Source organism: Macaca thibetana, chromosome 2 (assembly GCF_024542745.1).
Source record: "Macaca thibetana thibetana isolate TM-01 chromosome 2, ASM2454274v1, whole genome shotgun sequence".
Classification (NCBI taxonomy): domain Eukaryota; kingdom Metazoa; phylum Chordata; class Mammalia; order Primates; family Cercopithecidae; genus Macaca; species Macaca thibetana.
Genome location: NC_065579.1, coordinates 102,057,172 through 102,080,630, shown reverse-complemented (window position 1 = coordinate 102,080,630; position 23,459 = coordinate 102,057,172). Strand labels below are relative to the sequence as shown.

The following is a 23,459-nucleotide window of genomic DNA, read 5'->3' as shown; positions in this document are numbered from 1 at the left end:
TTCCTGAGGCCTCACCAGAAGCCAAGCAGATGCTGGCACCAGGCTTCCTGTACAGTCTGTGGAACTGTGAGACAAATAAACCTCTTTTTTTTTTAAAAAATACATTACCCAGTCTCATATATTCCTTTATAGCAATGGACTACTACAAGAACAGAGAAAAGAGATGGGTATTATGGGGGCCCAGAATAGCAACAGGGACCTTCCTGTTCAAATGCAGGAAGGAGAAAGGAACAGTAAAAGCCTGGAGACCATGAGAAGAGGAGAAGCTGAGGGAATATGCATCCTGTGGCTTTCTCTTGTCAGAACAGAGATGAAGACTTAGGAACCCGGCCAGGCGCACTGGTTCACAACTGCAATCCCAGCACTTTGCGAGGCTGAGGTGGGAGGATGACTTGAGACCAGGAGTTTGAGACCAGCCTGGGCAACATGGAAAAAACCCATCTCTACAAAAAATACAAAAACATTAGCCAGGCATGGTGGTGCAGGCCTGCAGTCCCAGCTACTGGGGAGGCTGAGGTGGGAGGATGGCTTGAGCCTGGGAGATCGAGGTTGCAGTGAGCCATGATCATGTCACTGCACTCCAGTCTGGGCAACAAAGCAAGACCCTGTCTCAAAAAAAAATTAGAGCCAGGCACGGTGCCGCACGTCTGTAAACCCAGTACTTTGGGGGGTGGAGGCAGGAGAATTGTTCGAGGCCAGGAGTTAGAGACCAGCCTGAGCAACATAGTGAGACCTCGTCTCTACTAAAAATGAAAAAAGTGCCTGTAATCCCAGCACTTTGGGAGGCCGAGGCAGGTGGATCACAAGGTCAGGAGATTGAGACCATCCTGGCTAATACGGTAAAACCCTGTCTCTACCAAAAATACGAAAATTAGCCAGGCGTGGTGGCGGGCGCCTGTAGTCCCAGCTACTCAGGAGGCCGAGGCAGGAGAATGGCATGAACCCGGGAGGCGGAGCTTGCAGTGAGCTGAGATCGTGCCACTGCACTCCAGCCCGGGCAACAGCGCGAGACTCCATCTCAAAAAAAATAAAAAATAAAAATAAAGTAAGACAGGACTACATTGCTATAGAGAAAAACCTACATGGAATGATGAGAAAAGAAAAACAGAAACCAACACAGAAATATATCCATCATGCTGTATATTGGAAGTTTTTCATAAGCAGTTCCTCTCTGTAGTTTTTAAAACCACAGAAAATAGATTACGAGCTCATGCCTGTAATCCCAACACTTTGAGAGGCCTAGGCAGGTAGATCAGTTGAGGTCAGGAGTTCAAGACCAGCCTGGCCAACAGGGTAAAACCCCCTCTCTACTAAAAATACAAATATTAGCCAGGAGTGGTGGCAGGCGCCTGTAATCCCAGCTACTTGGGAGGCTGAGGCATGAGAATCACTTGAAGCTAGGAGGTGGAGGTTGCAGTGAGCCAAGGTTGCATCACTGCACTCCAGCCTGGGCAACAGAGTGAAACTCTGACTCAAAAGAAAAAAAAAAAAACAAACCCAAAATACAGAAAATAGATAAATATATATATATGTCATTGGTTGAACAGCAAGAAAGGAATCAGGAAGTGGGAAAGGCTCAGGACAGGTGAGTGGTAGAACACTGGGCCAACCTCTACTAATAAGAACAAAGGGCAAGGAGTTTCCCAGGAAGAATGTCTGCATGGCTTTCACTGAGGGAGGGTCACCTTGAACAGCTGGCAGGCCGCAGCTGCAGCCTGCCGCTCAGCATCGATCTTCTTGCTGCCATAGCCTTCTACCTCCACGCTCTTGGGCCACTTTATGTGCAGTGTGACTTTCTGAGAAAGAGAAGAGAGAAATCAGAACTCTTGCCACTCCAAACTACAAAGTTGTTGCAAATTACATGGAGAATAAACAGTGGTGGACCTCACAGCAGCAGACCTCACAGCAGCAGACTTCACAGCAGCAATGTGCTAGGTTCAGAGTTGAGAACAGAGGACAGAACCCCAATCCCATCATTAACTCCTTATGAGACTCTTAACTATCTCACTGTGAAACCATTTGTTCTACCCCAAGTTGTTTTGTTTCTTCGAGGTGCCATGTTCTAGCTAGAGGCCAAGCTGGAATCTTCATCTTTTTTTTTTTTTTTTTTTTTTTGAGACGGAGTCTTGCACTGTCACCCAGGCTGGAGTGCAGTAGCACGGTATCAGCTCACTGCAAGCTCCGCCTCCCGGGTTCACGCCATTCTCCTGCCTCAGCCTCCTAAGTAGCTGGGACTACAGGTGCCCGCCACCACGCCCGGCTACTTTTTTGTACTTTTAGTAGAGATGGGGTTTCACCATGTTAGCCAGGATGGTCTCGATCTCCTAACCTCATGATCCACCCACCTTGGCCTCCCAAAGTGCTGGGATTACAGGCGTGAGCCACCACGCCCGGCCTCATCTTTTTGTTTTTTTGTGGGGGACAAGATTTCACTCTGTTGCCCAGGCTGGAGTGCAGTGGTGCAATCACAGCTCACTGCAGCCTCAACCTCCTGTGCTCAAGCAATCCTCTCATCTCAGCTTCCCTAGTAGCTGGGACTACAGGCCTGCACCACAATGTCTGGGTAACGTTTTCATTTTTTGTAGAAATGGGGTCTATGTTGCCCAGGCTGGTCCCAAACCCCTGGGCTCAAAGGATCCTCCCTACTCTGCCTCCTAAAGTGCTGGGATTACAGGCATGAATCACCACAATCAGGCCCCATCTTTATTTTTTTTATTTTTTAATTTTTTTTGAGACAGAGTCTCGCTGTGTCTCCCAGACTGGAGTGCAGTGGCATGATCTCGGCTCACTGCAACCTCCACCTCCCAGGTTCACGCCATTCTCCTGCCTCAGCCTCCCGAGTAGCTGGGACTACAGGCGCCTGCCACCTCGCCCGGCTAATTTTTTGTATTTTTAGTACAGATGGAGTTTCACCGAGTTAGCCAGGATGGTCTCGATCTCCTGACCTTGTGATCCACCCACCTCGGCCTCCCAAAGTGCTGGGATTACAGGCGTGAGCCACCACGCCCAGCCTCATCTTTATCTTTAAAAATCATCCAGGCTGAGAGCAGTGGTGGCTCCCAGCATTTTGGGAGGCTGAGGAGGGAGGATCCCTTGAACCAAGGGGTTTGAGACCACCCTGAGCAACATAACAAGAACCTGTCTCTACAAAAAATACAAAAAATTAGTTGAGTGTGGTGGCACCTGTCTTTAGTCCCAGCTACTTTGGAGGCTGAAGCAGGAAGATCACTTGATCCCAGGAGTTTGAGGTTACTGTGAGTTATGATTGCACCACCGCACTCCAGCCTGGCTAACAGAGAGACTCTTACTCTGTCTCTACAAAAATAAATAAATGTTAACAGATCATCCAGGATGGGTTGCCGGCATGCTTCTATGGTTCCAGAATCTATAAGACTCTAAGGGCAAGAATTCTCATCATCAACTCTAACCCTCTGCAGTCCTTAGTCAATGGGGAACAAAAACCAAGGATCCGTGTGGGGCCGTCTTAGATAAGATGGCACCTCATTTGCCTGTGTTCCCCTTTGCTAAACCAGGCATGCGTATTCTGGCTCTTCTTCAAACCTAGCTTTGCTCTGAGTCTCTGCTAACCATTTTAATTCAAGAAACCCATTCTATGGCCTCCTTGACAAGGAAACCTAAGAGAGAAAGGACAAACAGCCTCCTTTCTGAGTCATACTAATGTTTTTCCTTGCCACCAGCAATTACCTTTTTCTTCGGTCCATTTGTGTGCACGTAGACTAGTTTGTCTTTTGCATGTGAGATGCCGAGGGCTCTTCCAATCACACTGTTGAGAAGATTTTTGGGCTGTGGGAATTCTTTTAATAGGTCCCTAGAAGCTAAGAAAATAAGAACAAAAGCATTACAGTTGTTCTTTTTCCTTTTAAAAACTCCATGGGGTGTGTATCAGGGCAACCCTGGGCTAGATTCTGAGGATGTTGTCTCATGACCCCAACCACCCAGGAGCATCTTGGAAAAGAAAAGAGGAATGACTTCAGGGTTTACAGGGAAGAGTGGGGCCAGACCCACTTGAATAACCATCTCCTGAAGAAGGGCCAATGACCCAAACACCACAGAAGGGAAGCTACCAGCATCCTCTCCCCGCCCAACCTCCTTATTTCATACATCACCTACAAAAGCCTGCTTGGTCAATAACCCCCCCCTAGTCTGATGTCTGAAAGAAGACACTAAACAAACAAGCAAGCAAAAAATACAAAAACAAAAATCCACCACACACACAAACTGGAGATCAAGACAATGCAAGGCTCTTCCTAAAATAAGACACACACAAGAGAGACCTGGCCCCATGTATCTCAAGTGATGAGATCCAGATGCTGAATACCAGGCCCCAGCTCTCAACCATATCTAAGCACACTGCAAAAGGCTCCCACAGAACCAAACTATGTCGGGGGACTGATTAAAGACCTCTACATCTGGCTGGGCGCAGTGGCTCACACCTGTAATCCCAACACTTTGGGAGGCCAAGGCACACGGACCACGAGGTCGGGAGTTCGAGACCAGCAGCCTGGCCAACATAGTGAAACCTCGTGAAACCTTGTCTCTACTAAAAATAAAAAAAAATTAGCCAGGCCTGGTGGCAGGCGCCTGTAGTCCCAGCTACTTGGGAGGCTGAAGCAAGAGAATCGCTTGAACCCGGGAGGCAGAGGTTGTGGTGAGGCAAGATCACGCCACTGCACTCCAGCCTGGGCAACAAGAGTGAAACTCCATCTCAAAAAAAGAAAAAAGAAAACCTCTATATCTGAGCAGGCATGAACTATTCCTCCCCCAAGTTCTCTGGAGTCAAGGGGAAAATTGATGCATGAGATACCATCAGAGGTACCTCGCTTCTTTTCACTTGTTTTTTGGATTAATCCCAGAGCAGAAAGGGAAGAGATATCTACCTAGAGTAAGCTTGTACCAGACACAAGGCTTAACCAGGTCATGAAGAGGTCTGCTAGGAATATGGGGGGACCATATCATTCTCCACTGTAGCCTCAGGCAGCTCCAAAAGGAGATGTAGATATGCACATGTGCACCTGGGTGTACACTGATCACCTGGGGAGCTTTTTCACTGCATGGGCATCCAGCTCCCCACAGGGGACCAGAGAATGGGAACGATGTTGGAGGCGGCTCTACATTTTGAAAAAGTGCCTCCAAGCATTCTGATGTAACTCTGCTGCCTGGTTTGAGATTATTTCCTTGGGACAGACTCCTGTGTCAAGTGGCCAGGATGGAGGACACCTGATCCTGTCTCCCTCTAAGCGGTAACTTGTAAAGCAACTAAGAGTCAAGCAGTTAAGAAACCACATGTAAGTGGATTTGGGCGGGGCGGGGATGGGGGGGTTGGTCACAGAGGGGCCCAACTTTGAGTAGCCCACTACACCCACTGGTTTAACAAGAGAGCTGCACTGAGACCCCTCACCCCCCCACGCCCACTTCAGCTCTATAAGGTTGGTGAAGGCTGGCGCTACCTATCCTTGATGCTTTCAACAGTTTTATTCTCTGCACTATTTGGGAGGCACAAAGCTGGAATCCACCAGAGCGGTCGTTCTGTCTCTATTTGAGATCCTGATGTCCCAGGAGTTATTTTGGGCTTTTCTCACACTGGTGAGGGCATGCTTGTCCCTAGAAGCTCTAGCCCTTGGCCACTCATCCTGGCAGGAGTTGGACTTTACTCGTTTTCCCCACTCCCTCGAGGTCTCGAACCTCTCACCTATTCTTGCTGGGAGCAGGCACTCTAAGGGTCCATTCGGGCCTGTGCCACGCTAAGCTTTACAAACAGCAGGGCCGCTGCGCGCCGACGGATGGCGAACTTGGCCACTATGGAAGACAGGACCCCCCGCCGCCAGGCCCGATTTCGGCCCGCGTCCCTTGCTCTGCCATCCCAGGAGTCAAGGGCTCTGCGGACCGCCCGCCCCCGCCGATGCCCTCACCGTTCACCATGCTTCCGTCGCCTTCCCCAGGCCCGCCGGGGGCCATCCCTGACTCGGCCTCGGCGGCCTCCTTGGTGCGGTCGGGGTGGGCGCAGCCTGATGAGAAGCAGCGCGAGCGACCCTGTCGCCCGGCAGCGCGGGGACCCAGCGGCCGCAGGCGCGGAGAGACGCCGGCGGCCAGCGCCATGAGTCTCCTGGCAGCCGCCATCGTGTTCCCGCCGACCCCGCGGCCTACGCGCGGCAGGGACCGGGCGAAGAGAACTGGAGCGGCCGGTCCGAGCGCCGCGCGCCCCCTGCGGGCCGGGCGGACCCGAGGCCCGAGCCCAGGCGAGGGCATCGGCAGCCCGCCCTCGCTCACCACAGCCCCGGGCCTTCAGTAGGCGGCTCGGCGCGGCCCAGGGCTAGGACCCTGCCAAGCTCACTCTCCAGCAAATCCAAACCAGCTGTCATGTGGATGGGAGGCAGGAAGATGGAATGGGGCTTTTGGGGGGAAAATAATGCTAATCCTTAGCTCAATGTCATCTAAGGAAGTTTCAGTTAGTTCCCTCTAGGTCCTAGCAATTGTTCCTAACTACCGCTCACGTGCCTCTGGCAAATTGGCAGCCCCATCTTATTTAATGGCTTACAAAGTAAACCTGGTAAAGATCTGGAGCCAGGGCCGGGTGTGGTGGCTCACGCCTGTAATCCCAACCCTTTGGGAGATTGAGGCGGGTGGATCCCTTGAGCCCAGGATTTTGACCAGCCTGGGCAGCATAGTGAAACCCCAACTCGGCCGGGCGCGGTGGCTCAAGCCTGTAATCCCAGCACTTTGGGAGGCCGAGACGGGCGGATCACGAGGTCAGGAGATCGAGACCATCCTGGCTAACATGGTGAAACCCCGTCTCTACTAAAAAATACAAAAAACTAGCTGGGCGAGGTGGCGGGCGCCCGTAGTCCCAGCTACTCCGGAGGCTGAGGCAGGAGAATGGCGTAAACCCGGGAGGCGGAGCTTGCAGTGAGCTGAGATCCGGCCACTGCACTCCAGCCTGGGCGACAGAGCGAGACTCCGTCTCAAAAAAAATAAAATAAAATAAAATAAAATAAAATAAAAAGAAACCCCAACTCTATTAAAAGTTTAAAAAATGAAAAAGAAGATCTGGAGCCAGGCCAAGGAAGACCTCTTCAACATAAGCAGAAACATTTAATCCCCAGGGCTGGAGGGGAAGGCAAAAATACCCAATTTTGGACACTGCCAAGAATTGAGTTGGTCCAGCGTAAAGTCCAGCAGTCAAAGTACTGTTCCTCACCAGGCGCAGTGGCTCACGCCTGTAATCCCAGCACTTTGGGAGACCGAGGTGGGCAGATCATGAGATCAGGAGATCGATACCAGCCTGACCAACATGGTGAAACCCCATCTCTACTAAAAATACAAAATTAGCTGGGCATGGTGGTGCATGCCTGTAGTCCAGGCTACTCGGGAGGCTGAGGCAGGAGAATTGCTTGAACCCGGAAGGTGGAGGTTGTAGTGAGCCAAGAGCAAGCCATTGCACTCCAGCCTGGGCAACAAAAGTGAAACTCTGTCTCAAAAAAAAAAAAAAAAAAGGCCAAACACGGTGGCTCACACCTGTAATCCCAGCACTTTGGGAGGCCGAGGTAGGAGGATCACGAGGTCAGGAGATTGAGACCATCCTGGCTAACACAATGAAACCCCATCTCTATTAAAAATTTAAAAAAATTAGCCAGGCATAGTGGCGGGCACCTGTAGTCCCAGCTACTCAGGAGGCTGAGGCAGGAGAATGGTGTGAACCTGGGAGGTGGAGCTTGCAGTGATCACGCCACTGCACTCCAGCCTGGGTGACAGAGTGAGACTCTGTCTCAAAAAAAAAAAAAAGTACTGGTCCTCACTTGCTGGAAAGCCAAATAGGATTTCATTTCCAAAATATTCTGCCTGGATCTTAGCCAGGTTCATTCCTCTTCTGCCTCCTATGGCCGTGAAGAGCAAGGCTTTGGGTCAACTGGGAATCAGACTGAATTTGCATGTTGCGGGTAGTGACAGTGCAGAGCCAGGGCCTCAAGGTCTCTGTCCCTTACAGGGGTCCTTGGACAGAGGTTGGCAGTGTAGCTGGAGGTAAGTTGGGAGGGAGGGATGTGTTGGTTTTATGAGTCCAGGTCTGAGTCCGATGAGCTCTGGGAGAGCTTGTTAAAACAGGCTGCTGGGAGCCACCCTCAGTTTCTTTCTTTTTTTTTTTTTTTGAGACGGAGTCTCGCTCTGTCGCCCAGGCTGGAGTGTGCAGTGGCCGGATCTCAGCTCACTGTAAGCTCCGCCTCCCGCGTTCACGCCATTCTCCTGCCTCAGCCTCCCGAGTAGCTGGGACTACAGGCGCCCGCCACCTCGCCTGGCTAGTTTTTTGTATTTTTTAGTAGAGACGGGGTTTCACCGTGTTAGCCAGGATGGTCTTGATCTCCTGACCTCGTGATCCGCCCATCTCGGCCTCCCAAAGTGCTGGGATTACAGGCTTGAGCCACCGCGCCCGGCCCACCCTCAGTTTCTTATTCATTAGGTCTGGAGTAGGGCCCAGGAATCTGCTTTTTTTTTTTCCTCGTGAGATGGAGTCTCGCTCTTGTTGCCCAAGCTGGAGTGCAATGGCACAATTTTTGCTCACTGCAACCTCTGCCTCCTGGGTTCAAGCGATTCTCCTGCCTCAGCCTCCCGAGTAGGTGGGACTACAGGCTATTTTTAGTAGAGACAGGGTTTCACCATATTGGCCACACTGGTCTCAAACTCCTGGTCTCAAGTGATCTGCCCGCCTAGACCTCCCAAAGTGCTGGGATTACAAGCATGAGTCACGGCGATAGGCCGAGAATCTGTATTTTTTTTTTTTTAACGTAGTCTTCCTCTTATTGCCAGGCTGGAATGCAATGGCGCAATCTCAGCTCACCGCAACCTCCACCTCCCAGGTTCAAGCGATTCTCCTGCCTCAGCCTCCCAAGTCGCTGGGATTACAGGCATGTGCCACCATGCCTGGCTAATTTTGCATTTTCAGTAGAGACGGGGTTTCTCCATGTTGATCAGGCTGGTCTCGAACTCCCGACCTCAGGTGATCCGCCTGCCTCGGCCTCCCAAAGTGCTGGGATTATAGGCGTGGGTCACCACACCCGGCCGAATCTGCATTTTTAACAAGTTCCCAGGTGATGCTGAAGCTGTTGGTCTGGCACTGCACTCCAAGAATTGCTGGCCTGCTGGCCGGCTGGCCGGGTGCAGTGGCTCACACCTGTAATCCCAGCACTTTGGGAGGCGGAGGCAGGCAGATCACCTGAGGTCAGGAGTTCGAGACCAGCCTGGCCAACATGGTGAAACCCCCATCTCTACTAAAAATACAAAAATTAGCCAGGCATGGTGTTGGGCACCTGTAATCCCAGCTACTCAGGAGGCTGAGGCAGGAGAATTGCTTGAACCTGGGAGGCGGAGGTTGCAATCAGCTGAGATTGCGCCGCTGCACTCCAGCCTGGGTGACAACAGTGAGACTTCATCTCAAAAAAAAAAAAAAAAAAAAAAAAAAGAGAACTGCTGCCCATGAAAAGAACATGGAATTTGAGTCCTAATACTTGGGCTTAGCCTAAATTATATGACTTGCCAGCTGAGAAACCTGGGCAATTTCATCAACTGGGAAAATTAGAACAAACTTGCTCTACTCATTCTGTGTGGCTGTGGATAGGATCAAATGGGAATATTCAGAAGGCTTTGCACAGTGCTGTGTTGGAGAACCCCCCGCCCTCTGAGTTCTGAAACAACAGGGGAAAGGTCCTTTAGAGACACACCTGGGCAGAGTGGTATAGCTTCAACTCCAGCTTTGCCATTTACTTCTCGGTGGGTTTTTACCAGGAAAGAGGCAAAAGGGAAGGTGGCTTTGGCAGCAATTGTGTGACACTGCAACTGTCACACGTGGACACCACCATCTGTATCAAACACCCCTACCCAGATCATCCATATTGGGAATGAAGAACATGATTCTCCCAGGACTTGGCATTTGGCCAGGTGGCACATCAGTTTGCCAAAAGTCTAGATATCCACGCTGCCTTACAGTAAGTTTCAAGGATTGTTAACAGCCTAAATTCCCTCAAGAGAATCCAGAAGCTTACCTAGCCTGGTAGTGGCTGCAATGGCCAAGGACAAACTTTGAAATGGTATCTGAGGCCAGGCGCAGTGGCTCATGCCTGTAATCCCAGCACTTTGGGAGGCCGAGGCGGGCAGGTCACGAGGTCAGGAGTTCGAGAACAGCCTGGCCAACATGGTGAAACCCCGTCTCTACTAAAAATACAAAAATTAGCTGGGCATAGTGTCGCGTGCCTGTAATCCCAGCTACTCAGGAGGCTGAGGCAGGAGAATCGCTTGAACCCAGGAGGCGGAGGTTGCAGTGAGCCAAGATCACGCCACTGCACTTCAGCCTGGGTGACAGAGCAAGACTCCATCTCAAAAAAAAAAAAAAAGAAAAGAAAATGGTATCTGAAAGCTGAAGGAGACAACAGTCTAGACAGAAAGGCCCAATCTGGACACAGGACCCAAGCCCTTTGTGGCACTTGAGGAAGCCCTCAGGATAGCACTCTGTTCTGACAGCCATTTGGCATAAGGTTGAAATGCCATGATTTCTTAGATTTGCTTCCAAAGAAGCCAAAATGAAGAGCTATACACAAAGCAACACTGGTCATGAGTTGTTAATTGTTGAAGCTGGGTGACAGGTACTTGCAGATTCATTATACTATTTTTTGTAGTTTACAACACATGTGTTGAACAGACGTTTAGATTTTTATGTTAAAAAAAAAATCAGCCAGGTGCAGTGGCTCATGCCTGTAATCCCTGGGAGGCTGAGGCGGGCGGATCACGAGATCAAGAGATTGAGACCATCCTGGCCAACATGGTGAAACCCCATCTCTACTAAAAATACAAAGGTGGCACGTGCCTGTAGTCCCAGCTACTCGGGAGGCTGAGGCAGAATTGCTTGAACCTGGGAAGTGGAGGTTGCAGTGAGCCAAGATTGTGCCACTGCACTCCAGCCTGGTGACAGAGTGAGACTCCGTCTCAAAAAGAAAAAAAAAAAAATTCCAGGGATGCCAACCAACTAGTTTGTTCCCAAGGGGTTCTTTGTCCCTGGTTTGGTTGTGTCCCCACCCAAATCTCATCTTGAATTGTAGCCCCCATAATTCCCATGTGTCATGGGAGAGACCTGTTTGGGAGGTCATTGAATCATGGGGGCTGTTTCTCCCATACTCTTCTCATGGTAGTGAGTCAGTCTCACAAGATCTAATGGTTTAATAAGGGGAAACCCTTTTCTTCTTTTTTTCTTTTTTTTTTTTTTTTTTTTTTCTTGAGATGGAGTCTCGCTCTGTCACCCAGGCTGGAGTGCAGTGGCCGGATCTCAGCTCACTGCAAGCTCCGCCCTCCCGGGTTCCCGCCATTCTCCTGCCTCAGCCTCCCGAGTAGCCGGGACTACAGGCGCCCGCCACCTCGCCTGACTAGTTTTTTGTATTTTTTAGTAGAGACGGGGTTTCACCGTGTTAACCAGGATGGTCTCGATCTCCTGACCTCGTGATCCGCCCGTCTCGGCCTCCCAAAGTGCTGGGATTACAGGCTTGAGCCACCGCGCCCGGCTCTTTTTTTTTTTTTTTTTGAGACAGAGTCTTGCTCTGCCACCCAGGCTGGAGTGCAGTGGTGTGATCTCAGCTCAATGCTAGCTCCACCTCCCAGGTTCACGCCATTCTCCTGCCTCAGCCTCCCGAGTAGCTGGGACTACAGGTGCCCGCCACCATGCCCGGCTAATTTTTTGTATTTTTAGTAGAGAAGGGTTTCACTGTGTTAGCCAGGACGGTCTTGATCTCCTGACCTCATGATTCGCCCACCTCTGCCTCCCAAAGTGCTGGGATTACGGGCGTGAGCTACTACACCTGGCCTTTTTTGTTTTTTATTTTTTATTTTTATTTTTTGAGACGGAGTCTCACTCTGTCGCCCAGGCTGGAGTGCAGTGGCGCGATCTCGGCTCACTGCAAGCTCCGCCTCCCGGGTTCACGCCATTCTCCTGCCTCAGCCTCCCGAGTAGCTGGGACTACAGGCGCCCACAACCGCGCCCGGCTAATTTTTTGTATTTTGGAGTCTTGTTCTGTCACCCAGGCTGGAATGCAGTGGCACGATCTCAGCTCACTGCAACCTCTGCCTCCTGGGTTCAAGCAATTCTCCTGCCTCAGTCTCCCAAGCAGCTGGGGCTACAGGTATGCGCCACCACACCCAGCTAATTTTGGTATTTTTAGTAGAGACAGGGTTTCACCATATTCGCCAGGCTGGTCTTGAACTTCTGACCTCATGATCCACCCGCCTCGGCCTCCCAAAGTGCTGAGATGACAGACATGAGCCACCACACTTGGCTGGGAAAACCCCTTTCACTTGGCTCTCTCTCTCTCGCCTACCACCATGTAAGATGTGCCTTTTGCCTTTCACCATGATTGTGAGGCCTCCCCAGCCACATGGAACTGTGAATCCATTAAACCTCTTTTTCTTTATAAATTACCCAGTCTTGGGTATGTCTTTATCAGCAGCATAAAAATGGACTAATGCAGTCCCCTTTTCCTATTCATTTATTTCAACTGGGTTCTAACAGCAAAAGTCACCCTGAGCAAGTATTTCACCTCCACAAACCTCACTGACTCTTGTAAGATAAGGGCAACTCTTTACAGCAGCTCTTAGAACTCTTCTGCTTCTGTCATCTTCTCCTCACTGGTCTAGAGCAGGAGTTGGCAAACTACAGCCTACAGACCAAATCCAACCCCCTGCCTGTTGTTAGAAAGTTTTATTGGAACAGAGCCACGCTCATTTACTGTTATTCTATTATGTTATTTGCTATTATCTATGACTGCTTTCATTCTATAATGGCAGAGTCAAATAACTGCAACAGAAAGCATATGCCCCACACAGCATAAAATATTTATTACCTGATGCTTACAAAAAAGTTTGCCAACTCCTCCTCTAAAGGACCTCAAAGACCGGGTGCGGTGGCTCATGCCTATAATCCCAGCACTTTGGGAGGCCGAGGCGGGTGGATCACCTGAGGTCAGGAGTCCAAGGCCAGCCTGGCCAATGTGGTGAAACTCCATCTCTACTAAAAATACAGAAATTAGCTCTGGGCATGGTGGCGGGTGCCTGTAATCCCAGCTACTCAAGAGGCTGAGGCAGGAGAATGGCTCAAACCCAGGAGGGAGGTTGCAGTGAGCCGAGATTGTGCCATTGCACTCCAGCCTAGGCGACAGAGTGAAACTCCATCACAATCAATCAATCAATCAATAAAGGACCTTAAAGAAAGTTAGAAAAAAGGGCTGGCCACAGTGGCTCATGCCTGTAATCCCAACACTTTGGAAGGCCGAGGTGGGCAGATTGCCTGAGGTCAGGAGTTTTGAGACCAGCCTGACCAACATGGAGAAACCCCATCTCTACTAAAAAAATACAAAAAATTAGCCAGGCATAGTGGCACATGCCTGTATTCCCAGCTACTCAGGAGGCTGAGGCAGGAGAATCACTTGAACCTAGGAGGTGGAGGTTGCGGTGAGCCAAGATTGCGCCATTGCACTCCAGGCTGGGCAACAAGAGTGAAACTCCGTCAAAAAAAGAAAAAAGAAAATTAGGAAAAAAGCCAGGCACGGTGGCTCATGCCTGTAATCAGGAGGCTGAGGCAGGCGGATCACTTGAGTCCAGGAGCTGGAGACCAGCACGGGCAAAATGGTGAAACCCCGTCTCTACTAAAAATACAAAAAAATCAGCTGGGCATGGTGGTGCATGCCTGTAGTTCCAGCTACCAGGGAGACTGAGGCACAAGAATCACTTAAACCCAGGCAGCAGAGGTTGCAGTGAGCCAACATTATGCCACCACATTCCAGCCCAGGTGACAGAGCGAGACTCCATCTCACAAATAAATAGATAAATAGAAATAGAAAGTTAGAAACAATAAAACAAAGGCAAAAAAAAAAAAAAAAAAAAAAAAAGAGGGCCTTAGGCATGCCCCCCTTTCTTTACACCAACATTAAGCCTTCTCCGTATTCTTGGAGGAGAGAAAGTTGATTTCTTTGCCTGTGAAAAAGGAGGGAAGTTCTGAAAAAAGAAAGGGTTTACTGGTTCAGCGATCTCTCTATCCACTTCTGGATCGGGCATGACATCTGGTACTATATGTGCTAAACAACTACATCTAGCAGCACAGAATTAAGGCGTAAAGGATCTGCTGAATACACGGGAGAATGCTTTAGGAACCTATACTTTGGAGGCCCCAGAAAAAGGCAACAAGAGGAAGCCCAAGATAGTTCAGGCTTTGGGGCAGAGCAGAGAACTTCTAGAGGGACAGTGGAAGGGACCACCAACACCTAAAGAAACCAGGGGTCTCAGCCTATATTTTGGCAACTTACCCAACCATATTTAGATATATTACATGTGGTCAAAATGGCAAGAAAGGATCCACTTGGCTGGCAAGGAGATGAGTAAGAGGAGCTACAGGAGCCAGGTGGGCACCTGACTGCCCTACCAGGTCATCCGTCCTCATGGCTTCCCCTTCCACATAAGTCACAGGTCTCTTTTTTTTTTTTTTTTTTTTTTTTTTGAGATGGAGCCTTGCTCTTTTGCCCAGGCTAGAGTGTACTGGTGCGATCTCAGCTCACTGCAACCCTCGCCTCCCACATTCAAGCAATTCTCCTGCCTCAGCCTCCCAAGTAGCTGGGATTACAGGCATGCACCACCACGCCCAGCTAATTTTTTGTATGTTTAGTAGAGACAGGTTTCACCATGTTGGCCAGGCTGATCTTGAGCTCCTGGCCTCAGATGATCCACCCACCTCGGCCTCCCAAAATGCTGGGATTGCAGGCGTGAGCCACCATGCTCGGCCAGCCACAAGTCTCTTGACATAAACCACCACATCAAGAAGAGGGCACACATCTATCCGAGGCAATGGAAAGGAAAGATCAGTTTTGTGGCCCCCAAGATCCTGCCAGAAGTGTCATCCCATGGTGCTTTCTGTGTCTCAAATCTGAGTAGGTGGGGCAGAGTGACAAGGGACAGCCAGAGGTGAGTTTCTTGATGTACTCACCCTTTACCCTGGAAGGAAGCCTTGGGAAGACATTGGCAGTGGGGGAAGGGGGGTCAAGGAGGTAGGGAGGTGATCATTTTTTTCAGTTCCAAATCTGATTCTGCTGAGTACTGTGATCGATATAAATGGCCACCATTTTCTGTGTACTGTTTTCCTTATATGAACACCAGAAAGACTGTTGCTGTACCACATCTCCTTAAGGGCAGGAGCACCAGTAAAGCCTCTAGGGAGCTAGAAAGCACAGGGGAGAGGCCTGATCGCTATCTGCAGGCTAATAGAGCTGTTGCTTCTAGCTGAGAGAGAGAAGGCAAAATGCACACATCCACGGATGCCTCCTGGAGGCGCAGCTGTGAGGAGAGACCACCAGGCTCAAGGGTCTGCACTCCTCTGGGGAAGAGAGCACAGCAACTGTGGGGCTGCCCCAGAGGCAGCGACTGCCCATCCTGCAATCAGTGTTCTCCTCTGCGCGTGCTCAAGAAGGCACTGCCTAGCCAACTGCCTGGTTAACCCCAACTAACCGTCTTCAAGCTTAGCCAAAGCACATCTGACACTCTCAGAGCCACTCACCTGCCATGTTGGAAATGTTAACGTTCAGCCTTTTCGAGTTACAGGGCATTTTAAGAAAGAAAAAAAAAAGGGCAATCAACTCTTGTTTTGGTAACGGTAGGGGGGTGGCATTTCTTTAAAACCTAAGTCAAATGATCAGGGGGCTAGAAGTACTCATTTCTATCCTGCTGTCAGTAGTCAGGGCCGTGGCAGCAGGAGTGTGGAAACTGCCTGGGATGCAGCAGCAGCATGGGCTGCAGAAACTGAGGTGCTCTGTGTTCCAGCACTCCTCCTGAGCTCTTGACCTTCAAAGCACTTTACAGACAGACCCTAGAGTAGACATGCTGTCTCTAGATGAAAAAATGACTCTATGACCTAAAACAGGGCTCCTTCAGCTAGGCAGAGGGGTGTGGACAGGCAACCTATGGGGCGGAGAAGAGCAGCTATCAGGACAAAAAGGCTTCCAGGAGCACTGGCCTTAGCAGGCCTGGAAAAGGTCTATTAATAAGTCTGAGGGAGGAGAGGAGGCGCTCATGTGCAGCGATGCTTCCCTGGGTCCTATCCCTGGCGCCATCTCTGGGTACTGGTAGGGCCTGAGGTAAGCTGCCACTTACCTGGTGCTCTAACATTCTCCCCAATCAAAAGGACAGCCTACCTTGCCAAATGGACTGAGAGGCACATTTTTTTTTTTTTTTTTTTTTTGAGACGGAGTCTCGCTCTGTCGCCCAGGCTGGAGTGCAGTGGCCGGATCTCAGCTCACTGCAAGCTCCGCCTCCCGGGTTCCCGCCATTCTCCTGCCTCAGCCTCCCGAGTAGCTGGGACTACAGGCGCCGCCACCTCGCCCGGCTAGTTTTTTGTATTTTTTTTTTTTTTAGTAGAGACGGGGTTTCACCGGGTTAGCCAGGATGGTCTCGATCTCCTGACCTCGTGATCCGCCCGTCTCGGCCTCCCAAAGTGCTGGGATTACAGGCTTGAGCCACCGTGCCCGGCCGAGAGGCACATTTTAATGTCAGTAAAGTGCTTTGAGGTGCCACATGGGAGACAGGAAAGTGATCTGTGTGTATCCCCAAAGCCTCCAAGATGGAGAGCACTAGGGCTGAGTCAGGGCTGTCTGTTCCAGCCCTGTTACAAGCACCCTGCTCTCTGAGCCACCTGATCAGGGACTTCTAGGAGCCTCGATGCCCCAAGCCCTGCAGATTCTCCATGCTGGTGCTGAGAGAACTACCCAAACTGAGCCTAGGCTTTAGTCCAGGCCACACAAGGAGGCCCAAGAAGACTGGAGGGTCCAGGCCATGAGTCTAAGGATCATGAAGAAACCCAGACTTTTCCAAGTAATTTCTCCCTCAGGGCTCCAACAGCTCTGCTAACCCCACCCTTCCTCACTCATTTTCTGGAGGCCTGTGGCCCTGGCACCAGGGCTCCCATTGCCACCCGCCTCCCCACAGACCCTGGACCAAGCTGTTGCTGGAGGCAAGGCTCCTCCCTTACCTCGAGAGATGGTCCCTCCAGGGGCAGGGTTGACACACATGGGTGGAAGGCGGGGTGGGGGAAGTTTGCACTGACGCTGCCTGTGCTGGGCCCGATCTGGGGAAAGAGAGAGGGCATCAGGGCGACATGTTCTCACCCCTCACAGTCACAGACCCCTGAACTGACTCACTCAGAGCATCCGTGAGGAGCTCTGGGCAGCAGGGCTGCTAGACAGTGCTGGGAGCAGCCACAGGTTCTGAGGAACAGCACTAACAACGCCACATGGGAAGAAGGCAAGCGTCTCATATGATGTGATACGTGACAGCCTTGGAGAGAGCCCTCAAGCTCTTCCTGTCCCCTTAGCTACCCCCTATGAGGTTAACACCCATCCTATATAATTCTCTTAGTTGTGAGGATGTGACAGGACAACAGGAGAAAGCTGAAAGCTTTGGTAGCGCCAACTCAAAAGCACCACGTGTCTGCTTCTTATGGTAGCTTTGCTATGGGTTCCCCGGATGGCTACCTCAGCCACCAAATCTCAAATCGTTCTTTCCCTCCAAGAGCTGGGCAAGAGAGGGACAACTGTATTATGTGGGTCCAGCTTGAGAGCTAAAACCAGACCCACACACACTTACCAGCCTTCTCCCTCTTTCTAAAAGAGAACAACGTGCCATTCCAAATACTTCCATTCATTTGGGGGCTAAATGCTACTTATTAGTAACCAGAAAGTACATTTCTAAGAAGTCCCAAAAACTTGAGGTACATGAATGAAAATTAAGACACTCACTGAGTCTTCCACGGGAAGGTGGAAATACATGGGTAAGGAAGGCTTAAGGTCCTTTTAAACCACCTAAATGGTGACATTCAGAGAGTCACTAGTCTGGGGGGTGGGAGAAATGCATGCGCTCTTTGCTCTCTTTGCCCCCCTGGTTTCAGTATAGTAAATGGGGTAGAAGGGGAGCAGAGATGGCCACACACACCTGAAGCTTGAGAAACCACCTGTTCTACAAAGACGTTCATTTGTGGTATGCAAATTGACTCATATATAATTAGTAAAGAGGAGAAAGATATCAGTAAAACATAACTCTTGTTTCAAAAAATTCTGAAGGCAAAGGAGCTGAAAAGGCAGGAGTAGAATTATAATCTTCAGCAGGAAAGAAAAAGCCCTTTCAGCTATTTCTTTTTTTTTTTTTATTAAAATCGAGTGCCTATAGAGAATCAAGGTGGTAGATACAAAGGTGTTCACTATACAATGTCTTCAATATTTCAGTATTTTTGAAAATTTTCACAATAAAATGTTGGGGGGAAGCAAGTCCTGCACTCCAACCCTCCTCCCTCACAGTCCCAGCTGCGCACACTCCTTTACCACAGTGGCTGTTTCAGAGCTCCACCTCCACCCGGGCTTCCTCAGTAACTGCCAGCTCTGCTTGCATTAGAAGGCTCTTTGTAGCTGGGTGCGGTGGCTCACGCCTGTAATCCCAGCACTTTGGGAGGCCGAGGCCAGTGGATCACGAGGTCAAGAGATCAAGACCATCCTGGCCAATATGGTGAAACCCCGTCTCTACTAAAAATACAAAAATTGGCAGGGCATGGTGGCATGTGCCTGTAGTCCCAGCTACTCAGGAGGCTGAGGCAGGAGAATCACTTGAACCCAGGAGGCGGAGGTTGCAGTGAGCCAAGATTGCGCCATCCACTCCAGCCTGGCCACAGAACAAGACTCCTTCTCAAAAAAAAAAAAAAAAAAGAAGAAAAACAGCTCTTTGTACATTTGTAGCATCACATCACCCTGAGCTGCCTGTCTAGGTGGTCCAAAGCATCTTCCCAAGCACCAATGATTGTTTTTGTCATATTTTGGTCACAAAGTTGCAGTTGCATTGGCCCAATTCTATTTTTCCCATAAGCTCTCTTATAATATTATAAATGTGTGATTTTTTTTCTTTTTATTTTATACGTATGTGATTTTACAGAAAACATACATAGGGTTACAGCAGACGTGCTTGTAGGATCTTCTAGAACTAAGTGCCTAGGATCAAGGTTTATTTTGAAACTAATTCCAGTTCTGCCTTGAAGCTAAGGTTGGAAATGACCAGCTCAACCTCTCCATTCCTGTTTAAGGAGGGTCCTCATTCACATCCAGGGATGCTGGATTGAAAAAAAAAAAAAGAATAAATGATTCAATGATTAGTTATTATCTCATTAAGCATTTTCAGCAATTGGGAGAGAGTCGTTACAATCCCACAACTTCACTGAGCCCACTTCTGACCATGTAGCTGGAGAGAAAATGCACATTCTTGCTATTGATCCAGTGTTTTTCAAAGTTTTGTGCTGGCTGTGAAAGACTCAGCTGGTTCTTTTTTTCTCTCTCTCTTTTTTATTGTTAAGTTTGCTCTTTGTAGCCTGAGTCTGATGGCATTACAGGTAAGAAATCAGACAGCTGAGTTACGACGCTGGCAAGGGCAACAACAAGTAACTTACCAGGAACATGGGCATTCTTGCCAACAGCTTTGTTAAATTACATAATGGGAAAGATGGTAGCTAGCCACAAGACCCAGTGGGCCACCATCCACAATGCTGCATGGAATTGCTATAGCTGTTTCCATCAGAACCATCAAATGGCCCATCCCACTGAGGCTAAAAGCTCCAGAGTACCAAGAAGCATCTCTGAAATAGAGCTCTCTTCACCCTAGTGTCTCCTACACAACAGGTGCTCAATCATGCAACCTCACAGCACACTGCATGCTGAGGTAAGGCTATAGCGCTACAGTATTTATCAGGGGCATACCATGCCCAAGACTAAGGGTTGAGCACAGACCACAGCCAGGTGCTCTTCCTATATTTCAGTTCTAATATCTTCACTGTAGTCCTGAAGATAGGGGGTAGGAAACAGGATCAGGTAAGCTAACACCTTGCTAGTATTAGGGAAAACCAGATTTAAGCCCCAGTCAGTCACCCCAGTCAGTCAAACTCAAGAACCTCAAGCTTCACATCAACTTACATTTCCTCTCAAGGTTCATGACACCCTAGGAGCTCATAATTTCATGATGAAGAACAAAGAAACATGTAAAAGGAAAGCTCAAGCCAAGCACAGTGGCTCACACCTGTAGTCCCAACACTTTGGGAGGCCAAGGCAGGAGGATTACATGAAGGCAGGAGTTTGCGAACAGCCTGGGAAACATATGAAGACCCTGTTTCCACCAAATATATATATATATTTTTATCATTATTTTTATTTCTTAAAAAAATATAAAAAATAGCCAGGCGCGGTGGTTCACGCCTGTATTCCCAACACTTTAGGAGGCTGAGGCAGGTGGATCACGAGGTCAGGAGATCGAGACCATCCTGGCTAACATGGTGAAACCCCATCTCCACTAAAAATACAAAAAATTAGCCAGGCGTGGTGACTGGCGCCTATAGTCCCAGCTACTCGGAAGGCTGAGGCAGGAGAAGGGCGTGAACCCAGGAGGTGGCCCTTGCTAAAAATACAGAGAGACAGGGTCTCCCAGTGCTGTCCAGGCTGCTCCCAAACTCCTGGCTCAAACAATCTTCTCGTCTCGGCCTCCCAAAGTGCTGGGATTACAGGCATGGGACATGCCGCCCAGACAAAAAAAAATTTTTTTTTCTTTTTTTTTTTTGAGACAGAGTCTCAGTCTGTCACCTAGGCTGGAGTGCAGTGGCATGATCTCAGCTCACTGCCACCTCCACCTCCCGGGTTCAAGCGATTTTCTGCCTCGGCCTCCTGAGTAGCTGGGATTACAGGTGACTGCCATCACACCCAGCTGATTCTTGTATTTCTTTTTTTTTTTTAGTAGAGACGGGGTTTCACCATGTTGGCCAAGCTGGTCTCAAACTCCGGATGTCAGGTAGTCCGCCCATCTTAGCCTCCCAAAGTGCTGGGATTACAGGCATGAGCCACCGCGCCCAGCCAAGCGTCATGATTTTTATTGAGCTTTCCATCTCTTTACAAAATCAGTACTATTAATCCAGAGACACTCTCACGATGAGAAAACCTGTTTTCATCGACCTTTTACAAGTGGGTAGACAACAAAGCCCACTGGTTAGTAAGTAAATATAAAGTGCTAATTTTAGCTAAAAAAAAAAAATGTGCTGCCAACACTAATCTCAAGTTCAGGTTTTTCCTTCTTACACAGTTAGCAAAAAAAAAAAGCCCAGGATGACAGAAATTAATTTTTTCAAACAATATGAAAACAGATGGAGTCGCTGGAGACACACAAGGAGGCAGGGAGAGGCTGCTCTGAGCCCTGGTACATTCAGCCCTCTTTCTGGCCCCATTCAATGGGTTACACAGGGCACCACGTGGCCAGGGGTTTCCCAGGCCTCGAGGAACACAACTTAGAGAGAAGACACAATCAGGAGGACCTATTTAATCAGCAGTTATGGACATTTTGTTATGGTTCTCATTTATTTGTAAAATATCCTCAGACAGAAGCCTCAGGATCAGCTTCAACATGGGCTACAGGCCTTTTACTCTTCAGTCTCTTGAAGAAGAAAAATCATGTTTCTAAGAAATACAAAGCTCTCAGGATCTGGCTCCTAAAGTCCCCACAAGCTACTTCACCTCCTATAAACACATCGTGAACTCCACCCTACAGCCCTGTCATGGCTCAATTCTACCATTGCCTACGCAACCCCCTCACTGTGTGTGCTGGAGAGACTAATTTCAAGACTTGCCAGAGTTTCCATGACCACTAATGTAAGAATGACTCTGATATAGTGTGGATATTTGTCTCTACCCAAATCTCATGTTGAAATGTAATCTCCTGCAGAGAGCGGTGGCTCACACCTGCAATCCCAACACTGTGGGAGGCCGAGACGGGCGAATCACTTGAGCTCAGGAGTTAGAGACCAGCCTGGCCAACATGGTGAAACCCCATATCTACTAAAAATACAAAAATTATCCGGGCATGGTGGCGCACGCCTGTAGTCCCAGCTACCCAGGAGGCTGAGGCAGGAGAATTGCTTGAACCCGGGAGACAGAGAGAGGTTGCAGTGAGCCGAGATCGTGCTACTGCACGCCAGCCTGGGCAACAATAGAGTGAGACTTCAACAACAACAACAAATAAAAACAAATGGGCCGGGCACAGTGGCTCAAGCCTGTAATCCCAGCACTTTGGGAGGCCGAAACGGGCGGATCACAAGGTCAGGAGATTGAGACCAGCCTGGCTAACACGGTGAAACCCCGTCTCTAATAAAAAATACAAAAAACTAGCCAGGCAAGGTGGTGGGCGCCTGTAGTCCCAGCAACTCGGGAGGCTGAGGCAGGAGAATGGCGTAAACCTGGGAGGCGGAGCTTGCAGTGAGCTGAGGTCCGGCCACTGCACTCCAGCCTGGGCAACAGAGCAAGACTGTCTCAAAAAAAAAAAAAAAAACAAATGTTATCTCCACTGTTGGAGGGTCATAGAGTGGATCCCTCATGGCTTGCTGCTATCCTTGTAATAGTGAGTAAATTCTCATGAAATCTTCTTTTTTTTTTTTTTGAGATGGATTGTTGCCCTGTCGCCCAGGCTGGAGTGCAGTGGCACGATCTCGACTCACTACAACCTCCACCTCCCGGGTTCAAGCGATTCTCGTGCCTCAGCCTCCCAAGTAGCTGGGAATAGGCGCACACCACCACACCTGGCTAATTTTCTGTATTTTTAGTAGAGACAGGGGTCTCACCATGTTGGCCAGGCTGGTCTCAAATGCCTGACCTCAAGTGATCTGCCGGCCTTGGCCTCCCAAAGTGCTGGGATTACAGGCGTGAGCCACCATGCCCAGCCTCTCATGAGATCTTGTTTATTTTATTTTATTTATTTATTTATTATTTTTTTGAGATGGAGTCTCGCCATGTCACCCAGGCTGTAGTGCAGTGGCCGGATCTCAGATCACTGTAAGCTCCGCCTCCCGGGTTTATGCCATTCTCCTGCCTCAGCCTCCCAAGTAGCTGGGACTACAGGTGCCCGCCACCTCGCCCGGCTAGTTTTTTTGTATTTTTTAGTAGAGACGGCGTTTCACCGTGTTAGCCAGGATGGTCTCGATCTCCTGACCTCGTGATCCGCCCATCTCGGCCTCCCAAAGTGCTGGGATTACAGGCTTGAGCCACCACGCCCAGCCTATTTATTTATTTTTGAGATGGCATCTCGCTCTTGTTGCCCAGGCTGGAGTGCAATGGCACAATCTCAGCTCACTGCAACCCGTCTCCCAGGTTCAAGCGATTCTCCTGCCTCAGCCTCCCGAGTAGCTGGGATTACAGGCCACTACGCCCAGCTAATTTTTTTTTTTTTTTTTTCTTTTTTGAGATGGAGTCTTGCTCTGTCGCCCAGGCTGGAGTGCAGTGGTGCAATCTCGGCTCACTGCAACCTCTGTCTCCCGGGTTCAAGCTGTTCTCCTGCCTCAGCCTCCCGAGTAGCTGGGACTACAGGCGCACACT

General features: G+C 49.6%; 1 protein-coding gene across 5 annotated transcripts in view; it reads right to left on the bottom strand.

Annotated features, from left to right (window-relative positions):
• DHX30 (DExH-box helicase 30) overlaps window positions 1–23,459 on the bottom strand; it is a 196,318-nt gene that overhangs the window by 19,434 nt on the left and 153,425 nt on the right. For 2 of the 5 annotated variants that reach the window (XM_050780723.1, XM_050780725.1), the window contains 3 exons: window positions 17,054–17,149; window positions 3,706–3,836; window positions 1,686–1,796 (listed from right to left, as the gene is read on the bottom strand). In XM_050780723.1, the coding sequence (XP_050636680.1) occupies window positions 1,686–1,796; window positions 3,706–3,836; window positions 17,054–17,149 (338 nt within the window). Of the gene's footprint in view, window positions 1–1,685; window positions 1,797–3,705; window positions 3,837–5,930; window positions 6,260–15,586; window positions 15,616–17,053; window positions 17,150–23,459 lie in introns of those variants that run through there. The other 3 variants (XM_050780726.1, XM_050780722.1, XM_050780721.1) reach the window with 3 other exon arrangements.